This window comes from Zingiber officinale, chromosome 3B (genome assembly GCF_018446385.1).
Source record: "Zingiber officinale cultivar Zhangliang chromosome 3B, Zo_v1.1, whole genome shotgun sequence".
Lineage (NCBI taxonomy): Eukaryota > Viridiplantae > Streptophyta > Magnoliopsida > Zingiberales > Zingiberaceae > Zingiber > Zingiber officinale.
In genome coordinates this window covers 127,818,558-127,837,941 of record NC_055991.1, presented here as the reverse complement: position 1 = coordinate 127,837,941, position 19,384 = coordinate 127,818,558, and the positions used below count along the sequence as shown (strand labels likewise).

The following is a 19,384-nucleotide window of genomic DNA, read 5'->3' as shown; positions in this document are numbered from 1 at the left end:
GACATGGGTATATCAATTTCGGTTTTAAGAAGTATATATACCAATCAAGTCAAATAATATCACTTCAAAGGCTCGTCAGAAATTTCTTCTCTTTACAGACAAGAATTTAATGAGCATCCCAGTTCTAGTTCAGTTGTTTGTCGATGAAGACACTGACGTAACACAATTAAGCAACACAAAATTATCTTAATTAGGTTGCAGAAGTTCAGAGCGCTCTACTTTACACAAAATAGGAATTACATCTTCATTTAACTACTCGCACAAAGCAAAAGAGAGAATGCACAGAATAATCAGGGTAGGAGGAAAATGATGGAGAGGAAGAAGTCATACTTTAAGCAACACTTTAGAGTTTTGAAGGCCATTCATCCACATCGCTTACCGCAAACCTAAACGCAACAAAGAAGACGTAAAGTAATAACAACTTCAAACTTCGTCGCTACTTAGATACGATGATCCAGATGCAAGGAAAAAAGTAAAACCTTTTAGACTTTGTCAGCGTCATGCCTTTAATGTAGATAGCCCCCGCCATACCTAGAATCGAACAAAGAACACTGCTAAAGTTGGCGTAATGATCTAAAGGGCAAATATTTTAGCGTGACGAAATACCGACCGAACTGGAATGTATGGAAGGGTGGGGAATCGAGGCGGAGCCATAGGTCCTTTCCCATGCGGAGGGCTAGGACGATGGTCTTGCCAACGAGGGCGGACTCTAGATCCGAGGGTGTGACGCCGTCAATGACCTTAGGGTTGTCGGCAACTGAGCATTGGACGATCCTCTTCCCTACGCAATGCTCCTCAATCGCCCTCCGTGCCACCTCCACCTCCGGCAACTCCGGCATCCTTGGAGGTCTACCTTCCCCGTCATGGAGGAAGATCCAGCGGTCGACAGGATGGCGTGAAGAGATTGTATGGAGAGAAGGAAAGAAAAATGACTTAGGGTTCAGGAACGCGAAGGGGAAAACACGGCACCGAAAAGATATTCAGAGAGAGGGAAAGCAAAACTGCGCGCGAGGGGAAAAAAAGACCAAAGTCAAATGCAACAATTTTATCAAAACTGTTGTCATAGCCCCTAAAAACACGCTTAAAGACAATGGTTTAGAAAACCGTTGTAAAAAATATTGTTAATTTTAAAAAAAGTCGCTCAATGACAACATTTTTGACAAAACCGTTGTCTTTTATATTTGATGGGGAGTTCAAAGACAACGGTTTTGGCAAAAACCGTTGTCTTTGAGCAAATATGCAACGCTTTCTCTTAAAACCGTTGTCATAAGGGTGTTGTCTTTTAACATTTTTGTTGTAGTGAAATAAAATCGGGTTGGCGGGTTGGAACGGGTTTGGGTTTCAGTTTATAGGTTTTGGGTTAAAGTCGGGTTCAGGTTGGGTAATTTTTTAAAAAACTGGTTTTCAACCCAACCCGAACCCACCCAACCCACCTGAATTGACGCCCCTATTGTTACTTTATTCTTCCACCCAAACTCAATATCCTCAAAGAACATCGCAATTCTCATCTCAAAGATGGTCCTGACTTTAGGATCATAAAACTTATAGCCCCGTGATCGCTCAGAATATCCAATAAAGTAGTTACTTATTATTCTAGAGTCGAGTTTCTTTTCTTGTGGCCGATATGGTCTAGTCTCAGCCGGACATCTTCAAATATGAAAATGTTTGAGACTTAGCTTTCACCTTATCCAAAGCTCAAAAGATGTTTTAGTAGTTGTTTTACTGGGTACTCGATTTAGAATGTAAGTTGTTTTCTTTAATGTTTCTCCCCAGAGTAACTCTGGTAAGGTTGAATGCCTAACCATACTCCTTACCATAACCTTAAAAGTTCGATTTCATCCTTCAGCCACACCATTCATTCTTAGTGAGCCTGACATGGTGTACTGTAGAACGATTTCACACTCCTCTATGTATTGAGCCAAAGTCCTACACATTATTCACCTGAACCATCATATCTACTGTAGTATTCATCACCACGATCAGATCTAACTTTCTTAATACTTTTATTGCGTTGATTCTCGACTTCAACCTTAAATGATTTGAAAGCATCCAATGTTTGGGTCTCTTTATAAATAAGAAATAGGTATACATATCTAGAATAATCATCAATGAATTATACAAAATATTATTGACAATTCCAAGAATGTATTGAAAATGGTCCACAAACATCTGTATGTATCAATTCCAATACTTCTGTAGCTCTATATGCACCCTCTGTCGGTGTAGGGAGGAGCACCAAACGATCAAACATAAGTTTTGATTATAGCAAAGTGTCCAAAATTAAGTTGTCTTATAATCTAACAAGGTTGTTTGAGGTTGCAGAAAAGTCCTAAGTTATCTTAGGCAAAAGTCCTAGTGGATTCTAGGAAGGTGGAAAACCTTAGGGGGAGGTAACCCTAGGTCCTAGAGGGCGATAACCCTAGGTGATGAAAAGTCCTAGCTGCAGTTAGGCAAGTGGAAACCCCTAGGGGTTGGCAATCCTACGTCCTAGGGGGTGGTAATCCTAGGTGGAAAGTCTTGGTGGGTCGAACGCTTTGGGCAAAATCCTAGAGTTGGGGACTCTAGGTGAAAACCTTGGTGGTCGCGGAGCAGGTGGAAGTCTGGACGGATCGTAGAACAGACGTCCAGCATGAAAACCTAAAGTCTCGGGTGCTAAGCAAAAATCCAGTCGGTCTGGAGGATCGGTCTGGCAACAGGTATCTTCTCCTGAGAGGAGTAGGTGAGGAAACATTCCCCGGTGAAGGAACAGTAGGCTTCGGTTTGACCTAGGGTTTCCAGAGGAAATCTGAAGTAAGAACCGGATAGTCCGAAGACTGTCAAGTTATTTATTTACATATTATAATTGCTATTTGTCTAACTCTGTTTTGTAGGAAACTAACAAATTTTGCAGGGTCGGACTTAGCCTTGATAGGTTGACCGAACCTCGGGATCGGTCGACCCAACCGAGGATAGACAGAGACTCAGTCGAGCCGAGTTGATTGGATCGGATGAGGTGAAGATCATCAGCTGATCGGTCGACAGAACAGTGAGATCGATCGACCGAACGAAGGCTCTATCTGGAGAGACTACATCTGGACAGAAGGCTGGGCGAGTTCAGCGGGTTCGGTTGACCAAACCAGGGGATCGATCGACCTATCCGAGTCGAGTCAAAACTTGATCATGAGATCAGAGGATCTAGATCAGATTTGAAGAGGCTATAAAAAGGGGTCTCGGCCAGCACTTCATGCACACCAAAAATTAGACTACTTGCGCTCCTGTGTGCTACTCCAAAACGCTACGACAATGCTCAACTGCTGCTCTGATAATCGACGACTCATTTACTTATCCTTATATTATCGGTATGCTTTGTTTAGTTTTGTACTTGTAATTTCTTGTAAAGAATTTCTAAGCTATTAGTGATTGCCCATCGAAAACAATCAACGCTCGCGGGCCTTGGAGTAGCAATTGTCACAGGCTCCAAACCAAGTAAAAGAAATTGTGTTAGCGATTGCTTTTATGTCTTTCTTTATTCCGCTGTGTTCTTACTTTGTGTTTTCCAAGAAATGAACGAATTAGCCATGAGTATTATTCATCCCCCTTCTAGCATGTCATCGATCCTACAATTGGTATCAGAGCTAGATCGCTCTGATTTGGTGAAACCACCAATCGAGCAAGGGATTCTTCTTTGAAAAACAAAATTAGAGCTACGGCTTTCGTTTTTTCCCTCCAAAATTATTTTTGAAAAATTCATTTTCATCTTTTTATCATTGGTTAGTATTAGCAAAATATTACATTTACCAAAATTCATAATAAATTTTTAAATATTTTTTTATTTTTTTATTATTTTTTAAATTAGTGAAATATTTTATTTTCTCCTGCACTACTAATCCAAGACCAAATCTTAGAACATTCATGATTTTTCTTATTGTGTGTGAGATTTCTCTTTTTTAATGGCCCACCAAGAAGGCTACAGCATAGCTCGTCCGCCTCTTTTTTCCGGTGAAGACTTCGGCTACTGGAAAGGCTTAATGGAGTACTATCTGGAAATAGAGGTAGAGATGTGGATCATCATTCAAACGGGCTTCTCCCTACCAGTCGACAGCACTGGAGCACCTGTGTCATGCGAAAATTGGGACACACACTTGATGAAAAAGATAGAGGCTGATGCAAAGGCAACTCGAGCCCTACAATTCAGACTAACCAAAGATGAGCTGAATCGAGTTGGACCATTCAGCAGTGCAAAGGATCTCTGGCAAAAGTTGATCAAACTTCATGAAGGAACCTCTGATGCTAAGGTATGTAAGAAAGATTTGTTGTTAAACAAATTACATAACATCAAAATGTAGAACGTAGAATCAGTAAGTCAACTACACGCCCGGATCCAAGATCTGTTGAATGGCCTCCACATGATCAGACAAAAAATGGAGAATCGTGATGTCATCAGGTATGCACTGAATGCTTTTTCGAGGAATAGCTTGTGGGCATCGATGATAGATGCTTACAAAGTATCCAAGGATCTTTCAATTATTAGATTAGATGAATTATTTTCTTATTTTGAGTTACACAAACAGATAAATGTAGGCTCGGCCGAGAAAAGTATTGCATTGGTTGCAGTTACAAGCAAGATGAAGGAAACCAGGAAGAAGTACCATATCGAACCCAAGTCCGAAGATGAATTGGACTCAGATGAAAACGATATCACTACCAAACTAGTCAAACTAGTTTGGAAAGCACTTAAGAAGAAGAAGAAGGTCACTCAATCGAACATGAATGTCAAGTCTAGAGTTACCTGCTATGGTTGCAACAAAAAGGGATACTACAAGCCTGACTGTCCAAACTAGAAGCAAGGAAAAAGGAAGATGTTGAAGGCAACGTGGTCCAAGTCATTGGAAGAGTCGGATGAAGAAGAATACAAGTAAACAAGCTTCCTTGCTCTACCGGTACAAGCGTACGTTGCCAAAACTGAGTCCGAGTTCGAAACCGAGAGCGAATCGGAAACTGAGTCTGAAAGAAACCACAGATCCGTATCCGTTTCTGAAGGGCCAAACAATATTGTAAGTTCCCTAATTTTTGGTACTCAGATAGATGACTTACAAAATTTAGTTGCACATTTATTAAGAAAGCTGGCCAAATCCAATGTCCGGGTCAAGTCACTCCAAAAGGAGGTAACAACCCTCAAGGAAGCAACTAACTCGAGCTCTTTGGCTGACCAAGTTCAGGAAGAGAATTCCAATTTAAAAACTAAGATTAAAGAACTCAAGGACTCATTGGAACTGTTCACTTTAGGTTCCAAGAATTTTAACCTAATTCTTGGAAAACAAAGGGTCGTATACAACCGATCCAGACTTGGATATAAGGTTAAACATAAATTCAAATCTTATTTGTCTCTTGTTAATCAATCAAATAGAAACATAGTTTAAGCATGGATCCCCAAGTCTAACTTAACTAATCAAGTTGAACTTGGCCAATATTAGATCACCAAGGATAAAATATATTACCTTGATAGACCTTATCGAGACTATGATCCATGGGGAGCCAATAAAATGATCATTTTTATCATAAAATAGAATTGTTTGATGTTTGATTTATTACTTTTTATTATTCATACTTAGACTAGGGCAGATAAGAACTTAGGCTTGATCTACGCTTGACTAATTAGACCGAGGATTTTTCAAGAAGAAAATTAAATATTCAATTTCTTTAAAAGGCTTTGTCTAGAAATGGTTGATGATCCAATACCCAAGAAGGTCTAGTGCATCACCACAGCCTGGAAGTCAATTATTGAAATAAATATTTAATTAACAAACTGTTAAACCTTAGTCTAACTCAAATGTTGATCAATCCTTAGATTGAAATTTAAATTGAAAATTAAATTAATCATCTCACAAAACTATTAAGGTTTTCTAATTGAAAATCTAGAAAAGGGTGAGATGGACCTAGATTTAAAGTAGTTAACCAAACCTAAATTAATTAAATTAAATCTAACTCAATCATAATATAATTAATTACAAAATCATAATTAATTTCAAAATCTAATTAATTACAAAATATTAATTAATTTTAAAATATAATTAATTAAAAAAACTTAATTATTTGATTATTAATTTTCAAATCATGATCAATTTTCAAAAATATAATTAATTTTAAAATCTTAATTAATTGATTGATTTTAAATTCTAAAATTCAAACTTAAATATTCTGAAATTCAAAATTCAATTGAAATCCAAATTTAACTTAACTTATTTTTTAAATTCATTATTCTTCAATATCATAAATATTTAACTCCATCTCACACAAATTTATAAGTTGAATATGCTTGATGTCTATTTTACATACTTGAACTCTAGGATACCCTAAAAAGTATTCATTAATTTTTGGCATTAATTAAGGGGGAGTACAAAGAAGTTTAAGGCATTAATTTGTAATTAAAGCATTATTTTTCAAGATTTCAAAGTTAATTTTGTAAATGTTTAAAAAGTTTAGTTTTTTTTCTATTTTTGAAAATAAGCCTGAAAAAGCAAGTTCAAATATTTTTGAAAAAGTATTTTTTAAGCTATGTACTTAAGTTAAGCTTTTATCAAAAAATTTTTTAAGCTAATTACTTAACTAAAATTTAATCAAAATTCTTTTTAAGATAAGTACTTAACTAAGCTTTTATCAAAATCTTTATAAAGCTGAGTACTTAACTAAGTGTTTATCAAAATCTTTTAAAGCTAAATTTTTATCAAAGTGTTTTTAAAAGCCAAGTTGTTTTCAGAAAGCTAAAGTACTTAATAAAGTATTTTTAATTAAGCTAAGTGTTTGTCAAAGTAATTATTTTCAAATCTAAAAGTTTAGCTAAGTTTTTGTTAAAAAAGCTAAGTATTTTCAAAGCATTTTTAGCTAAGTATTTTTCAAAGCAATTATTTTCAAAATAAGTTTAGCTAAGTTTTTTTAAAAAGTTAACTCACTTTCAACGCTTAAAAATTAGCTAAGTTTTTTTAAGTGTTACCTTTCAAGGGGGAGCTTAAAGTTAAATAGAGTAAAAACTTTTTTGTCAAACAGCAAACAACCTTCTCTCCACTTATATTACTTTTTGATTTATGTCAAAGGAAGAGAGAAAAGTTAAGGTTAAGAATTAAACATAATTTTTATAAAAGGGGGAGCATAAGAGATTTTTTTTTATAAATTAGTATATTTATGCTTATGCTAAAATTTCTTTAATTATTGTTATATTTTACTTAACTTTGAACAAGATTGCCATAATTAAAAAGAGAGAGATTGTTGGTGCAGGGAGCACCAGACGATCAAACTTAAGTTTTGATTATGGCAAAGGGTCAAAAGTTAAGTTGTCTTATGATCTAGCAAGGTTGATTGAGCTTGTAGAAAAATCCTAAGTTGTTTTAAGTAAAAGTCCTAGTGGATTCTATGCAGGTAGAAGACCCTAAGGGGAGGTAACACTAGGTCCTAGAGGGTGGTAACCCTAATTGATGGAAAGTCCTAGTTGCGGTTAAACAAGTGGAAAATCCTAGGGGGTGGTAACCCTAGGCGGAAAGTCTTGGTGGGTCGAGCACTTTGGGCAAAATCCTAGAGTCAGGGACTCTAGGTGAAAGCCCTGGTGATCGCGGACCAGGTGGAAGTATAAACGGGTTGTGGAGCGAACGTCCAGCATAAAGACTTGAAATCTCAGGCGTTGTGCAAAAGTCCAATCGATCTGGAGGACCGGTCTGACAACAGGTAACTTCTCTTGAGAGGAGTATGTGAGGAGGAATTCCCTGGTGAGGGAACAGTAGATGTCGGTTCGACGTAGGGTTTCCGGAGGAAATCCGAAGTCAAAATCGGATAGTCTGAAAGATGTCAAGTTATTTATTTACATATTAATTGCTATTTGTCTAACTCTGTTTTGCAGAAAACTAACAAGTTTTGTAGGGTTGGACTTAGCCTTGATCGGTCGACCGAACCTTGGGATTAGTCGACCGAACCGAGGATAACAGACACTCAGTCGAGTCGAGTTGATCGGATCGGATGAGGTGAAGATCATCATCAGCTGATCGGTCGACCAAAAGGCAAGATCGATCGATCGAATGAAGGCTCTATCCGAAGAGGCTACATCTGGACAGAAGGTCGGGCGAGTTCAGCAGGTTCGGTCAACCGAACTAGGGGATCAATCGACCAATCCGGGTCGGGTCAAAACTTGATCCCGAAATCAAAGGATCTGGATCAAGTTTGAAGAGGCTATAAAAGGGGGTCTCAGCCAACACTTCATGCACACTGAAATTAGACTACTTGTGCTCATGTGTGCTACTCTGAAACGCTTCAACAACGTTTAACTGTTGCTCTAACAATCGATGACTCTTTTACTTGTCCTTATATTGTCGGTATGCTTTGTTTAGTTTTATACTTGTAAAGAATTTTTGAGCTATTAGTGATTGCCCACTGAAAGCGATCAATGATCGTGGGCCTTGGAGTAGGAGTCGTCACAGGCTCTGAACCAAGTAAAAGAAATCGTGTTAGCAATTGCTTTTGTGTCTTTCTTTATTCCGCTGCGTTCTTACTTTGTGTTTTTCGAGAAACGAATGAATTAGCCACGAGTACTATTCACCCCCCCCTTTATAGCATGTCATCGATCTTGCACCCTCTTTCTTTCTTTTGGTATGTTTTCCCTTAATACATTCAACACAAATATTTAGGTATCTAAAATCAATGGAGTGTAAAATTTCATCTGATACAAGTCGTTCAACTATATTTCTAGAGTTGTGTCCTAAATGTTTTTTCCATAAGGCACCTGAGTTTTCATCATTAAATTTACCCTTAGTACCACATGATTCTACATTCAGGGTTTTAATATAAGAAATATTTATATCAAGTATATATAGATTGTCATAAATTATAAGTGAACTTATTCTAACAATAGTAGAATTAATAAATAAACTGAACTGACCATTTCAAACGAATAACAATAACTTAATTTATCCAAATTAGAAACAGAAATAATATTTTATCTAAATGATGAGACAACAAAAGTATCTATTAAGTCTAAATAATAGCAGTGCTTAACAACAATCTAAAATGCCCTATTGCTTCCACTCCAGCCCCCAATTATCTAGAAAATTGGATAGACCACAAAGTACTTCTCGACAACACCCAGGGAATCACCAAGTCGACGATCCGATGCCTGGTAAGGAGGGGCGGCGTGAAGCGCATCAGCAACCCGATCTATGATGAGACGCGCAGTGTCCTCAAGAATGTGTTCCCTAACACCGTGACCTACAACACCAAGCACGCCCAAAGGAAGATTGCCAGCGCCATTGATGCCATCTATGCGTTGAAGAGACAGGGAAGGACTCTCCATGGCTTCAGTGGTTAATTAGACATGCCTATTTACGAGAATCGTTCCAAAGTATAATGTCATAGTTGGATTGTTGCTAGAATTGATGTGTAATGTGTTTGGAATTTGATCATTTTGTCTTATATAACTAATCTGGGTTGTTAGATTTCCAACAGATGGAGGAGCATGCTCTATAGTAGCAGATGACATGCAGATGCTCTTTGATAGTTATACAAAAACTCATGAAGGTAATGGAAAGGATTACAAGTCTCTATAATTTAACCAGGTCTCCTTCTCCTTTTCCAGTTTCTTCTTCCTACATATCACCTCAAACAAACTCAAGCTTGAGCGTAGGAGTGGCCCTTCGGGATCTCCCCGACACTAGTTTAACTCTATGTTGACGTGCATTTCAGAGTTTTTTGTCATTCACATTAGCAATCTCCAAGGAATGCGTGAGTTGGATCATTCGTTAACCGGTGGCATGATCATCTATGATATTTAACCGTAATACTAAGAAAATTAAAAAAGAAAACCTTCAATCTTAAATAAAAGTCTTCAATAAAAAAATTAGTCATATGGCATTTGGCTAAAAAAAGTTTACTTAAGTAAACTCATGTAATAAATTTAATTAGAGTGACTGTAAATTATAAATATTAAAATATCATAATTATACATTAAAAATAATAAATAACAAGTTTTACAAATTCTTCCTACATGAATTATAATTTTTTTAAAAAATTATATATATATATATATATATATATATATATATATATATATATATATATATATATATATATATATATATAAATATAAACAATAGATATAAAAATAATAAAAATTATATAAATTTAGGAGCTTTTTTTAAAAAAATATTAATTATAATTTTGTTTAAATTTTTTAAATCATTTGATTATTTGAAAGCATAAATCAATTCTCCTAAATTCAATCTATTTTTAAATTTAAAGTCTGAGAAAAAATATTTTGGTCAGGATTGATGCAAAACTTATTCTCTAAAGAATTTTGAACTTAAATTTTGTTTTTTAAAATAATAACTATATATGTAATAATAACCTTTATTTTAAAAATAATTTTATATCTAAATAAATAAATGCATTTTAATAGATTATATTTGAATCCACATAATACTTTTAAATAACTTTAAAATTATCCTAGAATATATATATATATATATATATATATATCTGATCTTCTTCTTAATTTTAAATATAAATATATAGAGAACCATCAGAATTCGTTACTAAAACTATATAAAATAAATTTAAATATTTATGAAGTATTGTAATGTGTTTAGGGGATATATCTATATATATTAAGATTTTATATAAGGAAATGTTGAATTATATATATATATATATATATATATATATATATATATATATATATATATATATATATATATATATATAAAATTCAACATTTCCTTATATAAAATCTTAATATATATAGATATATCCCCTAAACACATTACAATACTTCATAAATATTTAAATTTATTTTATTTTTAATTTTTTTAACTAAATACTATAATCCAATTAGAAAATCTGAATCCAAAAGGTAAAATCTTTAAAAAAAAATTAGCTTAAAAATTATAACCGGAACTCTAAACCCTAGAAACAAAATCTTAAAAAATATTTTAATTATTTTTTTAATTCAAAATATAAAAAAATTTAAAAAAAACAAAGAAATTTTGAATTAAAAAAATTAATATTTCGTTATATAAATCCCTAATATATTAATATATCCCCTCAACACATTACAATACTTCTAAATACTTAAATTTATTTCATTTTTAATTTTTATTTTAACTAAATATTATAATCCAATTAGAAAGTCTAAACAGAGGTAAAATCTTTAAAAAAAAATTATAACCAAATTGAGAAACCTGATCCTACCAACAAAATTTTTAAAAAATATATTTTAATTATTTTTTTAATTCAAAATTTTAAATTAAAAAAAATGATATAGTGCATGACATATACAGTCGCTCACTGTAGTGTTGCATAGTATATCAATCGTGTGTATATATATATATATATATATATACTAGTTTTAAATAGAACTATTGTTTTGTTTTTGCCGTTGCAACTTATTTTATGCGCCGGATTCATTGACATAAAAAATACCAAAGAAAACGAGTGGTATGCGGTAGGTACTGCATCGAATCAAATGCAGGAACATGAGCCTGTCGTAGTGCTGCATTGTGACCCATCTTCCTTCCAGCAATCAGAAATATGACACATTTTTCTTCTCTTTCATGGACTGCTCTTTTAACACTATCAATGCATTCTCGGACTCTCAAAAGTCATAATCCAATGGCCCTTTTAAAAACCCTTTTAGCTTTTTTCTGTATAGTTTTTGTCTTAACACGAGCTTTCTACTTTGAATCAATATCAGTGGATAGTGCTCCCAAATATCAATTATTTCCTTTCATCTCACCTATCCCATATGAGTCAGTGCACCTCACTCGGTTGCACAATCTATATATTAATTAATCACTAACTTTTTTCCAAGCAAGATTATCCTTCCTTATAACGTGAAAAAAGACAACCTAACATAGACCTTTTTTTAATAAGATATATATGCATTTATTTTTCTCTATATTTATGGAGCATGCACTCAAGAGTTGTTAAAATAGTTGATCTTTTTTTTTAATAATATATATATTAATATGGTGGAATTTTGTAGTCCCCAAGTCAACATAGAATAGACGTGACTAATAAGGTATTTGATTCTATCCTAGAGTTAAGACGATGAAAATTAGGGACGTAACATTTCTGATGACTGGTGGTAGACTCCTCGTCAATGAAGCCTGCAACCATAGCAATGTCAGTGCCGACCCGGGAAGGGGTTCTCCGGCGATGACCCTCCGACCTTCAAGTCAAACACCGACGATGTAGAAGAAACGAGGAAGCAAAATGACAGAGTAACTGTGACTACAGTAGAGATTATGCATACCTCCGTCGAAACTTGGGGGTCTTTATATAGGACTCTCTGGAAGTGCGTGCACGCTCCCCCGATGCATGCATGCTCCTCAAAGCATAGCCTGAAGAGACGTGTCAGAAAAGTGTCTCTAACACCATACCTTAAAGACCCGAGCATATCTCTGACAAGACAGCGGAAACTTCCATCGTACGATCTTCTGTCTGACCATGCCGCCAAGCATGCCGTCTGTCGACGGCACAGGTTCCCAGAAGGATATCCTCTGATCCTCCTTTTGTCTGTTATAGACCGAGCGGAAGAGCCGCTCGGCCATCTATTGGTCGTCCGGGCGATTTTGTCCTCGGGTCGAGCGGAATGGTCGCTCGGCCAGCATCCGCTGTCCAAGCTTCGCTGCTATGTAGAACGGAGCTGTGTCTGAATGTAGTCTGCTCGGTTGTCACTGTTTTGCCGGTGTGAGTCCGAGCGGGCTCGTCGCTCGGCACATACCCTGTCTGTCTGAGCATCGAAAGCTCTGTACCTGGCCGAGCTGTGCTAACATCTGCTTCATGTAGGCTCGGCGGTTCTTCATCCAAGTCGGAAAAGGGGGTTGCCCGATCGGACGATAATATCGGGACGTTGACTAGCTTTACTTTGACCTTCACCTTGTCATTGACCATCCTGCTGACAGGGGCCCCTTCTTATCACCAGATCAGTATCAAACTCAGCCTAGAAGGGACTCAAGTCTAATAAAATCCACTCATTAATACACTCATCCAAAAAATTCGAGTTCAACAAAGGACAAGTCAACTGTTACGCCCCGACTTTAGCTATCGATATCATCCCGAATTTGGTCCCAGCCATCGGCTTCGTCCATGTCTCGATCCCAGATCCCAACATCCTACTCTCTCAAACCCAGATCCTGACATTTTTCATGTCTCAGTCTCAGATCCCAACATCATCCATGTCTCAGCTAGCATCAGATCCCGCCATTGCCTCCGAATCAGACTCAAATCCTGATATCATCCATGCCTCAGCATCAGATCCTGACATCGCCCTTGGTCTGGCTTAGACTCAGATCCTGACATCATCTATGACTCGACCTTAGTCATCAACATCCTCCCTGCCTCGGTTTCGGATCCCAACATTCTTCCTGCCTCAACGTAGGATCCGACATCATCCTTTTCTCTGCCTCAGTCATCAACTTTTGTCTACACTCAAGGCCACTTAACATCAATGTCATTTCCTCATTCGTCCTCCGATGAGACCCACACTTTACGAGAACTATTGAAAACATGTGAGAGCATGTGGAGAAGGAGGCAACATAACTGCCTCACCAATGAGGTCATTTTTCTCAAGAGATGCAAAAAATGACTATGAATATTCTGGAAAAAGTGACACCGGATGAATGGATAGATGGTTAAGTGGTTGTCAAATCTAGCCTCCTTAATGCTCTCCTTCAAACACATGACACTTGGTGAATGGAGAGATAGCTAACGGTTGTCGGATTTGACCCCTTCATTGGCTCAAACGAGAATGATGAAGGAGAATGCAACATTAGAGATACTCTTTTAACAGTTATATAAACCTTAGAGAAAGTAAGTACAAAAGGAGTCTCTTCGACTTTATGAATCTCTATCTTTTTTCTTCTTCCTCCTCCTCTAGTTTCATACCTTAAGTAAACTCTAATTTGAGCATCAGAATGGTCTATCAAGATCTCTCGATGCTATTCTAACTCTCTGTTGAAGAACTTTTTATGTCCTCTCATCCTCTTCACTGATGATCTCTAGAGAGCACAACATGCGCGTTAATTCATCATTAACTGATGGTTTGACCATTCACGGTATTTGACCCGAGCATATACAAATTTATCTTAGCTAACATATTAGTTAATTAACTAGATTACCCTTAAGTGCCAAAGTAGAAAATTGAATTACAGATCCTGACGTACCAGATCAGTCAGTCAGTGCATCTATTGACTAGTGTAAATCCTAATTTATTGTCGAGAAAATTTGCATGCAGTCCCCATTGGTAAACAAAATTTTGCATGCAGTCTCCATTGATGAAAATCTTTGTTTCCACTCCCTAGTCAATCATATGTACCTAATTGCCCCTAATAGTTTTTAGGTATAAAAAGTCCAAAAATGAGTATAATTTCGTTAAAATTTAGTATATTAAACTAGAATCTAGTATATTTTCTATCAAATTGAGCACGATTCTTTTTCCACCTCAATTAGATGGAGAATATACTAGATTTTCTTTAGATGATACTCAATTGGATGAAAAATATACTAGATTTTCTTTAAATGATGCTAAATTTAGAAGAAATTATATTAAGCAGGAAAAAAGTTGTGCTCAATTTAATAGAAAATATATTCGATTCTAGTGTAAAGTGCTGAATTTAACCGGAATTATACTCATTTTCAGACTTTTGTACCTAAAAAATATGAGTGACAATTTTGATAGAAAATATACTCGATTTTAGTATAAAGTGCTAACTTTAAAAGGAATTATACATATTTTTTGGACATTTTGTACCTAAAAAATATGAAGGAAAATTAGATAATGATTTTTTCATGAAAAAATTAAAATAAATAAAATTTTACATACCAAGAGTGAAAATAAAATTTGTTGAACATAAAAATTATATGCAAAATAAAAATTAAGATTAAAATTTTTTCTCTACTTTACTGTTTATTGTCCATCTTTATTTTGTTACATCATGATAAAAGTGATCAAGTTGCATGATGGATGGATTTGACAGTGATTGAAACTAATTGTGGAATAGCAAGGCGGCCATTTAATTTAATCTCCACTTTGTGATTGCAAGTTTCACACCACTTTAGCTAGCTTAATTATCACACTCCGGTATACCTACAGTACGACCTCGGATTTGGTGACTAACTAGTTAGCCGTGAAGGGAATGGATGCCCTATAAATAGCCCTTCTTCCCCCTGCGACCTCAACATAGCTAGTAGTGTGCAGCTGAAATGGCTAATAGAGCTCGCATTAAGTTTTGGGCTGTTGCCTTCATCGCCCTTGTGAGCTTCCAGCTTGCGTTGGCAGCTAGATCGCTCACCGGGGCTGCCGCAGGAGGTGGCGGTGGAGGTGGAGGTGGAGGCGGAGGCTCTGGCAGTGGTTCCGGATATGGATCCGGGTCCGGCGCTGGATATGGTGTGGGTGTGGGTGTGGGTGTGGGTGCGGCTGGAGGGAGTGTCGGAGGGTACGGTAAAGGAGGCGGCGGTGGCGGCGGAGGAGGAGAAGGAGGCGGCGGTGGCTCTGGCTCTGGGTCCGGCAGCGGTTATGGGTCGGGATACGGTGAGGGCGCTGGAGGAGGAAGCGCCGGAGGGTATGGGAAAGGTGGTGGCGGCGGCAGCGGCGGCGGTGGAGGTGGGGGAGAAGGTGGAGGTGTAGGCTCCGGCTCCGGCTCTGGTTACGGGCAAGGATCTGGATCGGGTTACGGTGCGGGCGGTGGGGCTGGTAATGCCGGAGGATACGGAAAGGGAAGCGGCGGTGGAGGTGGTGGCGGCGGAGGAGAGGGCGGTGGTGTTGGGTCGGGATCGGGGTCCGGTCAGGGGTATGGATCTGGATCTGGATCTGGCTCCGGCGCGGGTGGTGCACATGGTGGTGGCTACGGTCGTGGCGGCGGCGGTGGAGGCGGCGGCGGTGAGGGATCAGGTGGCGGCACTGGCTCCGGCTCTGGCTACGGGTCTGGGTCTGGATACGGCAGCGGTGGCGGAAATGGCCATAATTAGATGACTAGCTTTTTATGGTATTATACGAGTATAATTTTAAAAGACATGGTTGTTCGTGCTGTACCGCTACTGCATAATGAATAAATTAAAGCTATTTTGCTATTTATTATGCATGTGTGTTCTTCTTAGTGAAAAATTTAGTATTTATATACGAAAGAAAAGTGAACCGTCCGTCCATTAGTTGGTTGACTCGTTAGGCGTGCACCTCGATTGACACACAGCCGCCGCGGTGTTTTTTTTTTCAGTAATCATTTCTAGGAATAATTACGCAATCTTTCAAGAATATATGTTTTAACAAATATAACAAGATTTTTAAATTTTTATATGGATTTTCTATGTTGCCTTGGCAAAACTAGAAAAAACTAGCAATCAAGTCATATATATGCTCAAGAAATGTCTGATGTGCTCTTTCCCAGTCTCTTAACACGACAAGTAAAAGCAAAAAAAACACAAACAAAAATAAATACTCAATATATATAGGCCCAATAGCCTACCATAGAAGGGTTAGAAGTGTCGCCTAGATAAAACTAGAATAAACTGCCGATCACATCGTATACTTTAGAAATGCTCAAATGACTCTATATAAAGTGTTCACGAGGGGCTGTTAGTGGACAATAACTTTACTATGGCGACCAACACACACTAAGATGTCATAGCATGGGGTGTGGAGGAGTAGGACGTTAAGAAGTGGAGAGTTTATCCGAACAAGAGGGCACACTAATACACTCAGTTATTGTAAGGGAGAACAACTGAGGTCGATAAAATAAAGGAATCCTGACCGAGCGGCTATCCTGCTTGATCAAGCAATGGGATTTGGCCATCAATGGAGCGGAGGAGTCCCGGTCGAGTAGCTCATCCGCTCGGCCAAGCAGCGGAACCATTATCATATCTCTCGATATCCTTTTGGGAGATAGTGTTGCTGACATAAAACATAGTCGACAAGTGGATCATATGACAGAATTTTCTACTATCTTGTCAAGGATATATATACTCTGTTAAGGTATGGTGTCATAGATACTTTTCTGACAGGTCCTTTCATAGGACATATGGGAGAACGTGTCTATGCTTCGAGGAACGTGCACGTCACCTACCAAAGCTCTATATAAAGAGGGGTTTATCACCGGCAGAGGTACGCGTGATTACTATTTGCACTTGCGTTACTATTGCTCTGCTTTCCTTCTATACTTCCGGTGACTGACTTGAGCGTCGGAGGGTCAATGCCGGGGACTCCTTTACTGGCTTGGCACTGACGTTGCTTGTTTTATAGAGCGGGGCACATTCTACAACCAATCAATATAGTAGCCACATCCCCAGCTTTCTTATCACGCTCTGGGGAAGTCCCTGTCCGAATAAATTTTGGCAGCACCTCCCCTGTACGGATGACAATCTGAAACATTTCTACAGACACAATATACATCAGCCACAGGCGGCTGGAATATATACACAACCACGCCGTTATATATGCAGCCTACTCAGCTGATACCACAAAAATACAACCACGCAGTTATATATAAATCTAACAGTCCACTCGACTGTACCAAAACCAAACACAGCGGAAATCCAATAGACAACACATACAACTATAAACAAAGACTGCTAGTCGGCTAAGCTTACACCACACCACACAACAACACAACACTCCGGAAACAAAACCGGAACACAAAGCCAAATACACACATATCATATACCAAGATAAAAATAAACAAAAAAATACGGAGACAAGTCTTTTAATGTGACGTGGGGACCGGCAGGTAGGATACTCCAAGTGACTCCATAAACAACCTGGTACCTGAAAAAGATAGTGTCCACGGGGGTGAGTTCAACAACTCAACGAGTAACAACTGATATGCATAATAAAGAAAATAACAACCAGCACTAATCATGCGTACAGTCTCATGATACAAGAAGGGTAAATGCAACTGAAATAAGCAGGAGAAAACTGTACTAACCAGGTATAAGTATAACAGGGTCGTTAGACTGAGAGTGTCATAAATCCTGTATGCATGTCAATCATATGCATCCATATAAATGCAACAAGTAAATGCAGCAAACACAATCAATAAATGCATCATGCATATGATGCAAATGTCATGGTCACCGCTGACGTCAGTCAGCCATCTCACACATAATGGTGAGACCGAGTGGGTAGGGCTGTGACAACCGTGCACTCTGCCATCACTGCTCCTGATGAGTGACCGAGTGGAACAGGATGCTGTCGGAGTACACCTATCCTCCTACCCTAAATCATAAATGGGGAAGCTCAATGCTCTCATCTCCCGGTACATGATGACGGGGAGAAATCTCTGCCGGCTACCACGCTGCGTCACACTACCCATGAGCAAACCAACGGAGCCAAACAAAGTCCAACCGTCTGTCGGCTACCACGCTGCTACACCAAACTAGCGGAGCCAAACAGAGCAGAACTGTCTGCCGACTACCACGCTGAGTCACCAGACCAACGGAGCCAAACAACAGAAATGTCACACACCTGTCTAATATACCACTAACGCATGAGTGGTGGTGTGTACAGATACATGTAACTGACGATGTGCTCGACAATAATGGAGCAGACTATCGCACAGCATGCAATCATGCGAGATAATGCATGACACTAAACATGGCAATATCCTGAACAGCATAGCAATATCCATATATAAATATAAAATGTGTACCATAGGACAATGAATCAAATCAAAGGTACACAAATCAGATAAGGTATCAAAAACCCTAGGTCCTGAACATAATAAATAACATGATTGTGTCACTACCCCTATAAGCATGTATAATCAGATAAGTACTAACATGATGTGCATAACAAATAAACAAACAAGCATGTAACAGATCGGGTAGTGATCAACCGAAGTAAAAGAGAAACACAATCCTTGCTATTTGTTAAAAACATTCATATGCATATCAAATGACATAAAGTCAAAGTACCCGCCTCCAATAGAAAGGTCATATCGGTCCAAATCCGATCAAAACCAATGTCGAGATACTCATCTCGCGTCAAAATCCTATAATAAATCAGTTTTAACCTGAAACTCGGATTAATTCTAAACAACCACCAAATTCAACTTAAACAAGAATCACGTTTCCATCTTCGTACCTTATCACAAGATCTCCTCTGTAGACCAACTGCCAAGAGGTGTGACGGCCGGAAATATGCTAGGGATTCGTGGCTAAAGTTGCAAAAGCTGCTGCCCCTACATTCTATATCCCAATCATCATAAATTTCCAAATTTATCTCCAATTGATCATTGTTAAAAATTCCAATTTCACAGAATACTACTACCCTACTACAATACCTTCTCTGTTCACCCACGACCAGGGAGAGCGGCTGTTGAAATTGCTAACCGTGCAGATCGGCAACAGTAGGCTGGATCGAGGAAGGAAACAGGTGCCA

The 19,384-nt window shown here is 37.9% G+C and overlaps 1 protein-coding gene across 1 annotated transcript; it reads left to right on the top strand.

Moving 5' to 3' along the window:
• The first annotated feature begins 15,120 nt into the window (after positions 1-15,120).
• LOC121968606 (glycine-rich cell wall structural protein 2-like) lies at positions 15,121-16,090 on the top strand. The gene has a single exon (XM_042518920.1). It carries the CDS (start codon positions 15,217-15,219, stop codon positions 15,979-15,981), a length of 765 nt encoding a protein of 254 aa, XP_042374854.1. The 5' UTR covers positions 15,121-15,216; the 3' UTR covers positions 15,982-16,090.
• The last annotated feature ends 3,294 nt before the right edge of the window (positions 16,091-19,384 follow it).